Source organism: Hoplias malabaricus, chromosome 4 (assembly GCF_029633855.1).
Source record: "Hoplias malabaricus isolate fHopMal1 chromosome 4, fHopMal1.hap1, whole genome shotgun sequence".
NCBI classification, from domain to species: Eukaryota; Metazoa; Chordata; class Actinopteri; order Characiformes; family Erythrinidae; genus Hoplias; species Hoplias malabaricus.
This window is the reverse complement of record NC_089803.1, coordinates 22,577,455-22,593,835: the sequence shown is the minus strand read 5'-3', so window position 1 is coordinate 22,593,835 and position 16,381 is coordinate 22,577,455. Positions and strand designations below refer to the sequence as shown.

The window sequence follows — 16,381 nt, the reverse complement described above, 5'->3', positions numbered from 1 at the left end:
TTTGTGTCCACACTGCAAATTGAAAGAGACCAGATTAAAATGATTAGACTTTAGTTTCAGGGCGGCATGGTGGTGCAGCAGGTAGTGTCGCAGTCACACAGCTCCAGGGACCTTCGATTCCCGCTCTGGGTGACTGTCTGTGAGGAATTGGTGTGTTCTCCTCGTCTCTGCGTGGGTTTCCTCCGGGTGCTCCGGTTTCCTCCCACAGTCCAAAAACACACATTGGCAGGTGGATTGGCGACTCAAAAGTGTCCGTAGGTGTGAGTGAATGTGTGTGTGTGTTGCCCTGTGAAGGACTGGCGCCCCCTCCAGGGTGTATTCCTGCCTTGTGCCCAATGATTCCAGGTAGGATCTGGACCCACCGTGACCCTGAACTGGATAAGCGCTTACAGATAATGAATGAATGAGACTTGAGTTGCACCTAGAAAACTCGGTAGCAATGCAGTATTGTGTACACAGGTCACATGATCAGAGAGAGAGAGAGAGAGGAAGAAAGAAAGAAAGAAAGAAAGAAAGAAAGAAACTTAAAAAACTAAAATGACAGGCAACTTAAAATCTACAGCTTCAAAGTTTTTCTTACACTGTATGCACACACACACCTAAATACTAGTTAAAAGAGTCAAAATCCAAAGAAATACTAGAATATGTGTGTGTGTGTGTGTGAGAGAGAGAGAGAGAGAGAGAGAGCAAGAGAGAGAGAGAGAGAGCGAGAGAGAGAGAGAGAGAGAGAGCGAGAGAGAGAGAGAGCAAGAGAGAGAGAGAGAGCGAGAGAGAGAGAGAGAGAGAGCGAGAGAGAGAGAGAGAGAACACCCAACCTAGTGAAAGCCTTTTCTTCTTTGAAGAAAAACAAACAATAAATGTGAATGACAGAGAACAACTTTTCCCCCTCTGCACAATCAAAGGCCCTCAGGAGAGAAAACGACACCTCAACTCAACTGTCAACCGAGAGAGAGAGGCAGAGAGAGAGAGAGAGACAGAGAGAGAGAGAGAGAGAGAGAGAGAGAGGAACAGACAGACGTAGAGAGAGAGAGAGAGTTCTTCAAAAGCAGTCAGTGAGTGTATGGAGCACCTGAGAGGAGCCAGAAGACTCACACTGCATTTAGCCTTCAGAGCATATCCCATAATTCACCTCTCCGCTCATGTGGATTTCAGAGCAGCAGCGTTACATTGATGCTGATGAAAAACTGACAAAAACATGTCTTTATCTCACACTATACCTTCCTTTTCTTTTGTCTTCACCAACTCCTTCTTTATTCTCTTACCTTTATTCTCCCAGTTTGTCACTGTGTTGTATTTTTCCATATCCTTCTTTATCTCTCCATTCACTCTCTGTCTCTTTCTCTCTCTGTCTCTGTCAGTTACGTTACCTCTCTTCCTACGTTCTTCTCTCTATCACTTTCTATCACTCCGCTATCACTTTCTTTCCCTCCTTGTCTTTCCCTCATGTCTCTTGATTTTCTACACCACATTTTCCCTGCTCTCTCTCTCTCTCTCTCTCTCTCTCTCTCTCTCTCTCTCTCTCATTCTTTTTCTCTCTCACTCTCTCCTAAAGCAAGGAAAGTAGGTTAAAAAAAAGAGGGAATAGAAGAAATGTTCAATTCTGCTTGCCGAACTCGCTGACATAATGAAATGGGAAGGGAAGGTTTATCAAAGACACACACACACACACACACACACACACACACACACACACACAGACACACACACACACACGGAGTGAGCGGTCCAGTGATTCAGGTGTGTATTTTTAGCTTGCGTGCTGTGCTGAGGTGGATGAGGACAGATAGGACAGCAGTTCTAGTCTGGGCCTATTTTGAAGAAGATTGTCCTCGCCAGGGACCTGTAGATACTGTGCCAGGGGAGAGGAGTGGAACTGGGAAAAAGGAAACACTGGTAGTATACTTTACTTTTCAGATTGAGAATAAGTGTGCAATACTATGGTAATATTACAGTAAAAAGTAGTATTCACTCATAAATTAAAAGTCAGTTTTCTTAGTGTTTACTAATTCAATATTCAGTAATCGCCTCTGTAAATAATTCCTTTACATTAGTGCTACTGCCCCGGGGTTTTAAAGCCCTCAGTGTCACTGTTGGACTGAGAACAGTCCACCAGCCAAAAATATCCAGCCAACAGCATCTTCTGGGTGGCGTCCTGTGTCACTGATGAAGGACTAGAGGACGACCGACACACACTGTGCAGCAACAGATGAGCTACTGTCTCTGACTTTACATCTACAAGGTGTGACCAATGAGGTCTGAGTGTCTAACAGAGTGGAGAGTGAGTGGAACTCGAGCTGGGATTGATCCACCACCCAAATCATGTTTAATTACTTAAATTACTTAAACTGCATAATCCCTCACCCCTGATCTGACCACTAGTGTATGGCCTTGTGTCTGGAAACGGAGGAGCTATGGAGATATCCGCACTGAAGCATGTGCAGCCGAGCATTTCATATTCAGGGTTCAGCACACGAGTCCCTGACCTTGGCCATTTAAGGAAAATGTGCTGGTTTAAAAAAGTGCTGCATCCCACAGTGTGACTGACCTGGACCATGAACACTCAGACATGTGAACACACACACACACACACACACACGCACACACACAACAACACACTGTCTCTCAGGGTGCCTTTGCTCACTTTTCAAGGCGATTGATTTGGTGGGTGTCTGCAGTGCAGTCGATAAGGCCAAGCAGCAGTGAGACACACACGCATGCACGCAGGCGCACACACACACACACACACACTCACACACACACACACACATACACACACACACAACCAAGGCCGAGGTTACAATATCACAGATTATTGTCCGTCTACACCCATGTCCACACATTTTCGTTGCCTTTGTGTTTGTCTTTTCTCTTTCTGTCTCGGTGTCAAGCTTCCCTCTATCCAGCATTTCTTTCTAATTCTGTCTCTCTCTCTCCCTCTCTCTCTCTCTCTCTCTCTCTCTCACTGTTACCATCTCATACCGTCTCAGTCCGTTTTAAATAGTGTAGGAATAGCATTACTGGCCTTTTGGAGTTAGTGGTGTGTGTGTGTGTGTGTGTGTGTGTGTGTGTGTAATTACATAAAGTGATAGATCCTGAAGATTATTCACAAACACACACACACACACACACACACAGGTAAAACAATTTTCAACACATCCATCTGATGGTCCCAGCTGTGTTCATGCAGTACAATATTATCAGTCAGCACAAATACACACACACACACACACACACACACACACACCTGTCTCTATCTGCGTCACACTTCTTGAACAATAACAGCCCTTCTGTCCAGTCTGATGAAGAGAGGGATCAGTTTCAGCAGGCCTAAGCACACACACAAATACACACGGAAAAACTAAACCTTGAAAACAGAGCAGGAGTGTAGACGCAAAAGAGACACAAAAAAGACCGTTTTTTACTGGACATTCAAGCAGATAAAACCAGATTCTCTATCTCTCTCTCACACACTCTCTCGCTCTCCCTCTCACACGTCTGGAGCCTGCACCTCATCAGCATAGAAACAGACAGCAGAACGGCAGCTGATTTAAGCAGGTAGGTGTGTGTGTGTGTGTGTGTGTGTGTGTGTGTGTGTGTGTGTGTGTGTGTGTGTGATTTCACAGCTGAGAGCACACAGGGTCGGCGGGGTGTCATAAAGGGGGGAGAGAGAGAGAGAGAGAGTGAGAGAAAAGGAGGCAAAGCGATAGAGAGACAGATAGAAAGAGAGGGGTGAGTTGAAAGCAGGAGGAAAAAAAGTACGGAGAGATAAAGGAGAGAGCAGGAGAAAGGTGGGGGAAGGAAAAGAAGTAAGAGAGGGTCTGCGAGACAGAGGGTGGAGAAAGAGAGAGGGAGCGAAAATGAGAGGGGGAGGAGGAGAAAGAAAGACAAAGGGGTGTGCACCAGATGGACAGGCTTGACTAGACAAAGGGATTCAGAAAAGTGGAATCAAGGAAGGATCGATGCAGAGAGAAAGCGAGAGACAGAGAGAGGAATTAAAAGAGAGAGGAGAGAGAGAGAGAGAGAGAGAGAGAGAGAATGAGAGACAGAGAATGAGAGAGAGAGAGAGAAAGAGAGAGAGAGAGACAGACAGAGAATGAGAGAGACAGAGAGACAGACAGAGAATGAGAGAGAGAGAGAGAGAGAGAGAGAGAGAGACAGAGAATGAGAGAGAGAGAGAGAGAGAGACAGAGAATGAGAGAGAGAGAGAGAGAGAGACAGAGAATGAGAGAGAGAGAGAGAGAGAGACAGAGAATGAGAGAGAGAGAGAGAGACAGAGAATGAGAGAGAGAGAGAGAGAGAGAGAGAGAGAGAGAGAGAGAGAGAATGAGTGGTGCTGTGACATTTTGGTCTGGGTTTGATGTTTTATTGTTCCTCAAGAGAAGAGGCCGGTTAGTAGAATGCCACAGAGAGCCCTTAAAGTCTAGTGTCAGCATCTTTCACTTTCTCTCTTTACCCTCTTTCTCTCTCTCTCTCTCTCTCACGCACACAAACACACGATTTCTCTCCTCTTCACTTTCTCACTCAGTCACACACAAAACGAGCAGCTCCTAGGTAATGAGGCTCATTTTCATGGCAGAAACACGAGTGAAGTCTCCAAGGAACCATCTCTCTCTCTCTCTCTCTCTCTCTCTCTCTCTCTCTCTCTCTCTTTCACACACACACAGAATGTGAGAGAGATAGAGTGTGAGAGCTAGAGCTAGAGCAAGAGAGAGAGAAAGAGGGGGAGGATGAAAGATATATATGTGAATAAAATAGATGAATAGTGTTATAGTGGATATATATATACATAAAAAATCTTCTCTACAAATTTGTACCTATATTGAAAAGGACATTCATGTACATTCATAAAAACATGATTTTAGATTCTGGAACATGTCTATCTGCCCATTAATACAGACATTTTCCCAAGTAAGTGAAGAGGCTGTTAACTGTGTGAAAATATGATATAAAACAAATATACAGGGGAAAAAATAAGAGGGGGTGGGGTCAGAAAGAGAAAGAGAGAGACAGACAGAGACAAAACCAGCTGTGCAGCAGAAGGTGGACCAATGGTGGCTAATGACTGTCTCTTTCTCTCTGCCCTTTTGCAGCTTTCGCCTGACCACAGCAAGGCCACTACACCTCAGCTTGGAATAACACAGCAAAGGCCAAGGCAGAATACAAAGCAATGGATATCAATAAACCCGTTAAAATAACCACTTACATTTCTTCGTTCTCACAGCAGCAATGACAATCATTTTCAGAAATCAAGTACAGATGCTACAAACAGCAGCAAAACGTATTACAGCAGACTTCAGAGTCCAGTGCGTGTGTTAAACTACAGTCAGAAGAGTCTGAAGAGTGAAGATTTTGAAATAATTGAGGTCAAATCACTTGAAAATACCATCCCTCAAACTTCCTCAGTCTTGTCATTATAAATGTAACTACATTTCCCTGCAGCAGCTGTTTAAATACCACTTCAGCTAAAGGCCATTTTACTGTAAACACAGCTATATTTCAGCTTTAACAGTTTGACTTTCTCCGAGAATCTGTTCAATAACAAACTCAAACGCTATTGAAAGGTCAGCCTTTTAACACTGAATCATTAGAAGAGCTCAAACCGACAAGCTGGAGCATCAGAGGTGTCAAACTCCAGCTCCGGAGGGCCACGGACACTATGGAGATTATCATTCTACTTCATTTAACACATGTGATTCGACTCATCGACTAATGCAAGGTCCTCATGAGCAGAACCGACTGTGCCTCTAATCACTCAGGCAAACATTTTAAAGCTGTTATTTTGAAATGGTTTTGTTTTTCAGTAGTGTTTACCCAAAGGCTTTAACAGATTCCATGACAATTCAAAAATTTGAAAAGCTCGGTATATGGTTACTGTGGAAAAAAACTCTCGTATCTCACCAATGGAGATTTCCATATACATCAATGGAAGCACATTTTATTTCTATTGGCCAGAAGTTTAACAATCTCTAAAGCACCACTGATGCCCAAAATAAAAAAGACAATGAATACGAATGGCGATGCAATGTTTTTACACTCAGTATAACATTATGAACAACACCAATATCCTCTATATAAAGTATTCACATTTATTGTCATGTATTAAAATCACAGAGACATGGCAAATGAAGTGAAGGAAAAGAAGAGCCTTTCAGACAGAGGACTTTGTGAGTGTAGGCAAAACAATGGGAGAGAAGGGAAGAGGAGGAACCGACAGACAAAACCATCTGCACATCCATAGCCAAAGCCCTTTTTCATTCATAGCCCCTGATGGAAAAGCTCCAGAGTGCTCTGTAATCAAACCTCTGGGTCTGCTCCTAGAAACAGCTGAAGCTCATCAAGCCTGTTCTCTCTTATTGGACTAAAATCTCTTGACTAAACCACCAGAGAACTTTGGTCCTGAAGGGTCAGAGTCCAGCACTGTGTGTGGTGATCCTGCTCTCAAAGCCAGGGCAAACTAACCTCCATCATTCCAAATGAAACAGTGTGAATGGAGGAGTGAATTCTAGATCTCTGTCAGTGATTAATGCTTTAGAATGGAAGAGCGCATTTGCAGAGCAGTTTGAGAGGATAAGTGTGTTCTAGAAAACTGGTAAGGAAGGAGAGTGATGTATGACAGGGTGAATGGAGTTGAGTGATCAGTGTGAATGGAGGAGCATGGCCAAGAACAGGGTGAATGGGGGAATGTGGTCTAGATTATTAGGAATTGAGGAAAGAGATCTAAAACATGTTGAATAAATGAGTGTTGTCTAGAGAGTGTTCTGGAACATGGTGAGGGGAGGGGTGTGGTCTAGAATGAGGAGCATGTCAAAACTTAGTCTTACTGGAATTCTGTGAAGCTGCTTTGTGACAAAATCAGTTGCAAAAAGCGCTATACAAATAAATTTGAATTGATATGAGAACTGAGGTTGAAAGAGTGATCAAGAACAGTTTGGGCGGAGCATGAAAGAGAGCAATCTAGACCCGTTTGAATGGGGGAGTTGGTCTAAAACTTAATGGGCAGGGGGGTCTAGAACAGTGTGATCGAAAAGGGTGATCTAGAACAGTGTAAGAGTGTACGGTCTAGAAGAGTGTGAATGGAGGAGACCAATGTAGAACAGTCTGACAGAGGTCTAGAAGACTGTGCCAAGAGGAGACTGATCTAAAAGAGTATTAATGGGGGAAGGGTTATCTAGAACAGTGTAAATAGGGGAGGCTGATCTAGAACAGTCTGATTGGGGAAGGGGGCGTCTAGAAGGGTGTAAATGGAGGAGACCGATCTAGAACAGTCTGAATGAGGTCTAGAAGAGTGTGCATGGAGGAGACCGATCTAGAACAGTTTGAATGAGGTATAGAAGAGTGTGCATGGAGGAGACCGATCTAGAACAGTCTGGACTCTAGAAGAGTGTGAATAGAGGAGACTAATCTAAAACAGTGTTAATGGGGGAAGGATGATCTAGAAAAGTATAAATGGGAGAGGCAAATCTAGAACAGTCTGATTGGGGAAGTGGGCTCTAGAAGAGTGTGAATGAAGGAGACCAATGTAGAACAGTCTGGTTGAGGTCTAGAAGAGTGTGCCAAGAGGAGACTGATCTAAAACTGTGTTAATGCGGGTTAGGATGATCTAGAACAGTGTACATGGAGGAGAATGATCTTGAACAGTCTGAATGGGGGAAGGAAGTCTAGAAGAGTGTGGATGGAGGAGCCTGATCTAGAACAGTCTGATTGGGAAAGGGGGGGTCTAGAAGAGTGTAAATGGAGGAGACCAATCTAGAACAGTCTGAATGAGGTCTAGAAGAGTGTAAATAGTGGAGATTGATCTAAAACAGTGTTAATGGGCGAAGGGGGTCTAGAACAGTGTGAATGGAGGAAAGTAGTCTAGAAAAGTGTAGTAAAGGCAGTATGGGACTGTATTTACTGCTGTAAAAGTGAGGTGTTATACATATATATAATTCCTGGAGAAGTGATATCCATATTGAATTAACTAAATTCAGTGCATCTCTCTCTCTCTCTTTGAAGCACTATAATATTCAGAGGTCTGGATTGTTTGATTGATGTGCTCTGGCTTTAAATTCGCCACCTAAACCTCATTAAAAACAAAACAGTGCTAGAGTATGGCCACCAGGACCACAAAGTCCCTGGAAACAGCAGGTGTACCCTTCAAAGACACTGTGTATGTTTGGTTTGTGCATGTGTGTGCACGTGTGTGTGTGTGTTAGAGTGTGCACACTGGCATGCAGCCAGACAGTGTCTCCAGCTCTGGTGACTTTTTGAATTTGAAGAAGGGTTACTCACGTCTCTGAACCTGTTCCAGTATTTCTCCTTATCGTAGTGGGACGCGCCGCTCATCCACTTGTCCGAGTCCAGAGGGTTCGCCTGGGCATTGTGGTTTTCGTTGTTGTTGTTGTTTAAAGAGGCCGCCGTGTCCACACGTCTGCCATCCGCATGCAGCAGCAGCAGCGCCGCCAGTGGCAACAGCAGCCTGTACAACATTGCCTGAAAGAGAGAGAGAGAGAGAGAGAGAGAGAGAGAGAGAGAGAGAGTTAAAAAGTGAGTTTGAGAGAAAACAAGGAATGAAATATGGAAGTAAAGGGAGGAAGAAGAAAGTAATGTATAGAGAATAGAAATATAAAGAGAGAAAGAAGAGAATATGAGGAGAGAAAAGAGACAGGAAAAATGATGAGATGAACAAAGAGAATAAATAGATGCATAAGAGAAGAGGAACAAGGAGGAGAGAAATAGATAGTGGAATAGACAGAAAAGAGGAAGAAGAAACAGAACAAGTAACAGGAGGAGAACACAGAGCAAAAGCATAGTTAGAAGAAGAGTGAGAGGAGAGATGAAGAAAAAAGATAAGATAAGAAATCATACAGAGGAAGAGAAAGTAAACAGAAAAAGACAAGACGGGAAATTTAGATTAAAGAAAAATGAGCATTATAAAGAGAACAGATAGAGAAAGAAAAGGATGAGAGAAGGAAGTGAGATGATTGAGAATGAGAAATAGATGAGAGAAAGAGTGAAATATAAGATAGAGGGAGAAAAAGAAGAGAGAAGTAAATTGATTAAATAAGAGAAACAATGAAGATGAGAATAAATAGTGAAAGAGAAATAGGAGAGACAGAAAGAAGAGAGAGATGTTAGAGATAGAGAAAGAGGAGACAGAGCGTGTTAAAGAGGAAGAGAATATAGACAGAGGAAATGAAAGAGAATGTTTGAATATAAAGAAAGAGAAAGAAGAGAGACAGTAAGAGAAAAAGAATAGCAATAGACAGAAAAATGGAAAGTGGAGGGATAGAGGAAGAGAAAGAGTAGAGAAAGAGGGAGCAAAAGGGGAAGAGAGAAAGATGAAAGAGGAAGAAAGATGGTAAGAGAAAGAGGAGAGACAGAGGGAGTGAAAGGGGAAGAGAGAAAGATGACAGGAAGAGAAAAAGAGATGGGGAGAAAGGAAGAAAGATGATAAGAGAAAGAGAGACAGGTGATAGGAAGTGAAAGAAGAGAGACAATGAGAAATGAAGAAAGAAATGATAGACAGAGGAAGGGAAATGAGGGAGAGGATAAAGAAAAAAGAAGAGGGAGAGGGAAGAGAACAGAAAGACATGATAGAGGAGAAAGATGAAGGATAGAGGAAAGGAAAGAAGAGAAACAGAGGAAGAGAAAAGAAGAGGGAAAGATAGACAGAGGGAGTGAAAGGAGAAGATAAAAAGATAGAGATGACTGAGGAAGAAAAAGAGGACATGAATCTGAGAGGACGCTGGTGGGCAAGGCGCGTGGATAGGACGCGCGCGCTGTAGTGTAGTGCAAACACTCAGACCCGCAGCCGTGTTTGGCTGGAGGCACGCGCGCTGTTTGTTCTCGTGCAGTAAACTCTAATTGCAGGACGCGGCGCGCCGCTGCTGCTGGATTACTCCGGATTATAAATACCGGAATATGTGGCGCTAATGGGATTAGCACTGTGTCTCAAACAGTGCGCGAGGTGACCGCGAACACAGGCATGGGCTGCGTCCACTACAGCAAACCTGCTTCTACACAGAACGTCAGAAAAAAAGTACGTCACAATCAAAAGAACATCACGTCACAATCAGAAGAATAGTACGTCACAATTGGAAGTGCATTCTTCAGTAAAGTAGTAAAAGTACAGTAGTGTGTGATTCTGGACGCAGCCGCCACTCACGCACGAGCGCAACGGCGCGCAAATACCTAGGACGCACACGGGCGCGCATTTGGAGACCCCGATACCCCGCGGTATTCCCTTTATGATGTTGATGATGATCCAAGTTAAGGCGCGTGCACTCACCTCAGATGGCCCACTCTTCTGTGGAGGGGGTGCGTGGGGAGTGAGAGAGAAAGCGCGGGCTGTTCTGTTGGGGGTCGCTGTGGAAGTGGTCGGTGTCACTGTGCTGGGAAGCGCGTGCGGAGAGTCTGCGTAGCTGCACTGAGAGAGGGAGACACAGAGCGAGCGAGAGTGAGAGAGAGAGAGAAAGAGAGGGAGCGAGAGAAGCTCCGCCTTTCTCTCTCTCTCTCTCTCTCTCTTTCTCTCTCTCTCTCACTCTCTCACACACACACACACACACAAAAGTATTACCCTGACTCCTCCCACTAGCTCTGTCCCTCTGACGCATTTTTTTCCAGCAATATTCCATAGCCCCTCCCCACAATGATAAAAAAACACAAATCATAATAACAATGATTATAATAATAATATTAATAATCCCACTACATATATACACATACATCAATACATATAATAGATGATAAAATAAATACAACAAATGTATACATAAAAATACAACAAAAAACACCATCAACCACAACAACAACAACAGCAATAATGCATTTTTGAAAACCCAGTTGTTGGCATATAAATGTAAACTATTTTCTACCTCATCACCCAGTCCCAGTGCCCAGGGGGCGGGGTTTGTCTGAGTACAGGTGCCAATAAAAAACATAAACAGCTTCTTTTTGACGGGTTGATTATTATTGGAATCAGGGGCAGTGGGAGCGAGAGCAGCTATGAGCTTTAATAGCAGGAGAGGTGAAGTCAGAGCTGTGGCTTCATGCAGGATGCAGAGGAGGAGGGGGGAGATCAATAGACCCCTATAAAAGTTACATGCACTTATTCCCCAGTCAGATCTAGACAAATTAAAACCAGCTTCTGTTTTCATTTGCAGTCAGGACTGGTGTGTTTCCAGCGCAGTGGGGAGATTATGTGGTTAGTCACAGACCATTGGCCGCAGTGCTACAGTCTGGGTGAATAAAACACAGAGAGAGGAGAAAAGATAACGACTAGCTCCACACGCCTGAAAAGGCAGAGTGAACAAATATAATGCACAAATACAGATCATGTACACACACTTTTCTTCTGAAATCAAAGGCGTTATTGGGGAATTGTTGCCCTTCTTTTGCTGCAGTATCAGCCTCTAGTTGAAAGGCTTTATATTAGATGTTGGGACATAACATTTAGCCACAGGAACCACAGGAACATTAGTAAGCTCAGGCTTCTTTTGATTTGGCTTCTCACAAACATCCCTCCAGCTCATCAGAGATGCCTTCACTCCAGTGGCCCCTCTAGCCAACACTTGGCATTGCGCGTAACACCCAGAGGATCCAGTTCATTTGGAAAAACGCGCCTGAACTTCAGCGTCCACAACAAGGGCCCCATTAAGTAACAAAACTCACTGCAGCTGTGAGGGCTGTCCCCTCAGTCCTACTCTCAGACAGGAGCTGTCCCCAGCAAGATCTAAACAAATTAAAACGTGCAGGCTTCTGTTGTTATTCCAGCTCCAGTCTGGTGGAGGTAAAGCACAGCAGGGAGATTATGTGGTTGGTCACAGATCATTGACTGCACTGCTACAAGCTATACTTTACTTTTAAAAGTCCAGAGGAACAATAACAAATACAAACATGAGAAGAAAAGAAAACAACTATTTACTGATTCTTGTTCAGGCAGTAGGAGCTACTCCTTCAGTACTACATGCTCGTAGGAGCTGTTTCTTTATAGCAACACTTGTCTAGGAGCTGTTTCTTCAATGTATCACTCCTATACAAACTGTTCCTTCAATTACGCCACAGATTTTGAGCTGAGCCTTAAAGTTAATGCTCATATAGGAGCTGTTCCTTCAGTACTACACTCATAAAGGAGCTGTCTCTTTTGTTGTCCATCTGTTGCTCTGCATGCTTTCTCTGCTCCCTTCATCCTGATCAATGGACCTGCACATGACCACCACAGAGCAGGTATGTTTTGGATGGTGGATCATTCTCAGAACTGCTGTGACAATGAAAATGAGCTGGTTGGGTGTTGCACTGATACAAGTGGATCAGACAAAGCAGTGCTGCTAGAGTTCCCTCACTGACCCCTCTTTTAAACACACTTACCTTGTTGATCCTCCTTAGTTCATGGTCAAGGGATGCAGCCCACAGGACACATTTGGCTGGATGTTTATGGTGTTTGCTTGATTGAATAGTTTAGCTGGTCCAAGTGTCGCATAGCCAGATTCTCTAAGAGGGAGTCTAGTCACATAACAAGGACAAGAGATGCCGACCACTGCAGGAAAAGTAAACTGGCAAATGGACCAATCACAAGTCTGGTATTTTTGGCATGACATGCAGAAAGAGGCTGTCTTTACGATTCACATCGGACCAGTACCAGAGCCAATATAAAATGATACACTGAAGTGCGCTTATACGGAGGTACAGGGGGCCAATCAGAATTCAGCGGGCAGAATCCTGACAGTGAGGCCAGCGTAATGCACTGACAAACACATAGACTCTCTGTCTATGTGTGTGCGGATCATCTGTGGCTGAGACTAAGTTGGCCCTGAGGGGTTTAAACGCTCCAGCAACACTGCTGTGGCTGATATGCTCCTACCAGCACAACACACACAGACACACCACGTCAGTGTCGCTGATACACCACCCAAATCATCACCCAAAACCTGCTCTGTGGTGGTCCTGACCATTGAAGTTCAAGGTGATAGGGAAGTAAACACAGTATTCAGAGCAATAGAAGGAATGCAATCTACAGTTAAATAACTACAAAGAGGTATAGAACTGTCTTTCCGTTATGACATTCCTGTAACCGCTTATCCAATTTAGGGTCGCGGGGGGTCCAGAGCCTACCTGGAATCATCGGGCGCAAGGCGGGAATACACCCTGGAGTGGACGCCAGTCCTTCACAGGGCAACACAGACACACACACATTCACTCACACCTACGGACACTTTCGAGTTGCCAATCCACCTGCAACGTGTGTTTTTGGACTGTGGGAGGAAACCGGAGCACCCGGAGGAAACCCACGCGGACACGGGGAGAACACACCAACTCCTCACAGACAGTCACCGGGAGCGGGAATCGAACCCACAACCTCCAGGCCCCTGGAACTGTGTGACTGCGACACTACCTGCTGCGCCTGGAGGTTGTGGGTTCAAGTCCGGCTCCGGATGACTGTCTGTGAGGAGTTTGGTGTGTTCTCCCTGTGTCCGCGTGGGTTTCCTCCCACAGTCCAAAAATGCCAAAAATGTGTGAGTGAATGTGTGAGTGTGTGTCGCCCACTGTTAAGAACTGGCGCCCCCTCCAGGGTGTGTTCCCGTCTTACACCCAGTGATTCCGGGTAGGTTCCGGACCCACTGCGACCCTGACTTGGATAAGTGGTTACAGACAATGAATGAATGAATGAATGATGGTATGACTTGAGGGACCACCCTAGTCATGTGTATGTATGTTTTTTTCTGAAAGTGGACACTAATAAACCTAATATTAGTTTATACTATTGAGTAACTACTGAAGCCACTCTTAATGATGTAGGACAGTGTGTAGAGTCAATGTTTACATACAGCATTCAAGGCTAGTCTCCCTAAAGGAGACCTGTTTGTGTCTGTGATGTGGACTCGTTCAGACAGTAGCCCATGTCTAGCTGGTTGTTGTTTTATATTGTGATGTCTGTGGTGAAACCCTGTTGTAGAGTGGAGGGGAAACACAACAAATGCATATTTGCATGAGGGGGAAAAAGACCTCAAAATGGTCACAATAGTAAACTGTGCTGTGTGCGTCAAAGTGGGATTTCCTACACAGTCCAGGCCTAAGTGCTGTGACAGGAACAGAACTGGGATCATTTTTAACACCCCGCTGCACAGAGACAGTAGTGGCCACTCGCCTCGAGCCAGCTCCGCTCTTATATCCACATATCCACTCTGACACACTCCATATCACGAGCTGTGTGTGTTCGTGTTCGTGTGTGTGTGTGTGTGTGTGTCCACTGAATCTACAGGGTCCCCTGAGGGAGCGTTTTCAACAAGGTGTCCATGTACATCTGGGAAGACAAGTGAGTGGAAGCGGAGAGAGAGAGAGAGAGAGAGAGAGAGAGGTGAGACAAGAGTGAGAGAGAGAAAATAGTTGAGAGAAAAGGTGTGAGAGGTGTGAGAAAAGACAGAGGGGGAGAAAATTGCAGAGAAACGAAGGGTAGAAGACGAAAGGAAGGAAAAAAAATGGGGTGGGAAAACGAGAGAGGGTGTGATTGACAGGTCTGCTGTGTGTGAGTGTGTGAGTGTGTGCGCAAGTGTGAGGATGATTTCAGCTGTTAAAGTGTTGTGGTATGGTTGTGTGTCACACGGTGCCAGCATGATTTACTGGTTGTGTCCAGAGCCCTGAGTGATTAGTGAAGAGCTGTCTGAATAAGGGCCCATTTTTTTGTGGTCTGATGAAGCAAGGCTTACTTTTAAACTCTGTATGAAACTCTATTCTTAAAAAAATAACTTGCAGAAACAGGAAGGGAACCTTTTCATGAGCTTGGATGCTCTTGTGAATGCTGGTTGTGGAGAAAGAGCTGCTGCAACGCGGCTCAGTGGCATGAAGGTGAGAGATAGGGGAATTAAAGTCCCCGCTGAGTGGCATACGGAGGCAATAAGCACGGCTGAGGATTTTAATTGGAACTTTTCAGCTGTGCAGTCAGGTGCATCGTCTCGATATTGAGAGCGGTTTCATATTTTTCACCCCTTTCTGATTAATGCCATTTAATTATTCATTTATCAGAAGCGTGTATTTATTCAACAATGGATTGTGCCAATTCAACACTACCTGAAACAGGCATTTTCAACGCACTGTAATTAGCTCCAACTGAAAATGATCTCCAGTGAGTATGAAACCGGTGAAAAAAATAAGGAAAGCCAAGACCCGGTGGCAGCAGATGGCAACATGTTGCCCCCTACTGGCAGAGGATTATACTACAGACCCGTGATTAACCCATAATGCCCAGCGCCACTATAAGTAATGCTGGGCAGTGCTTATGACGTTCAACATCACTGTATATTCCTATCAGACAAATGTTTAAATTCACAATTAACTGATTAGACACATTCTTCTCAGGTTCTGAAATATGTGGCAAAGTTTGTCTTTGTTTTTCTATTGAACTGAGTTATTCCACTTTTTACTTCACTTAAATATTCAAGAAACGTAGCCCAGCCTGGCGTCTATCGGTCTGCCTGTGTGTACAGCATCTCACCAGTGAGTTGTGCCTCTGACCTAATCATAGTCCCACAACTGTTAATGAAAACACACAACCTCGTGTGTTTCAGAGCAGTGTATGATATTAGCCATTCTTTTTGTGTCCAACTAAAGACCAGTATTAGAAATAACCACACGTTAAATTAACTCAATTTACTTACAAGGGGTGTTTACAAAGATGAAACTGTGATTTCTGGTATTCTTCTTGAAAGCTCATGTTATATCCTTTTTCCAAAACTTAACACAGTTCCCTGGGATCTAAACAAAACATTTGTGAGATGTGAGAAATACGACAAGTATCAAACAACAGAGCACTGCTGTCCCCGTATTTATATAGTCCCTTTCAGTACGGTGACCAGACGTCCTCTTTTGCCCGGACATGTCCTCTTGTTTAGACTTAAAAAAATGTCCGGGCGGAATTTCACAAACGTCCGGCATTTTGTTTTTCTAGAGCTTACAGAGAACTTCGAGAAGCGTTTCGTTCACAAACTAGTCCCGCCCTCCCCTACTCCGATTGGTTCGCTTGAGTGAGAAGGGGGCGTGGTGAAGTAGCCTAGAATATTCGGATTGGACGGTCTGACTGTAGAGCTACCGTTATTGGTCGATAACCTTCTCTGTAAACATTTAATTGGTCAGTCTGCACGTCAGTAGTCCTTGTTTACCTCAGGCAAAGCTCATGTACCTACCCTCATCTCGAGCAGCTATATACGAAACGTAAATGTAAGTTCTCGGATAAATTAAAAAAGAAATTCTCATGTTTTCCAATGTGTAGCAAATAAAGGTGTAAAGGACCTAAAAGCACACATAGGTTCAGCTAAGCATACAACGGCAGAGAGGGGCGAGAGCTCATCACTTCCCGTAAGATATTAAGCCACTGAGTGCACATCAGCTCTGAATTTTAGCTTTTCAC

At 44.2% G+C, this 16,381-nt stretch overlaps 1 protein-coding gene across 1 annotated transcript in view; it reads right to left on the bottom strand.

Annotated features, from left to right (window-relative positions):
- The window catches only part of spock1 (SPARC (osteonectin), cwcv and kazal like domains proteoglycan 1), a 338,530-nt gene extending 322,758 nt beyond the window's left edge, over positions 1-15,772 (bottom strand). The window contains 3 exon segments of the mRNA XM_066668610.1: positions 8,272-8,472; positions 10,271-10,408; positions 15,633-15,772. Coding sequence (XP_066524707.1) covers positions 8,272-8,469 — 198 coding nt within the window. The 5' untranslated portion in view covers positions 8,470-8,472; positions 10,271-10,408; positions 15,633-15,772.
- Between the last annotated feature and the right edge of the window lie 609 nt (positions 15,773-16,381).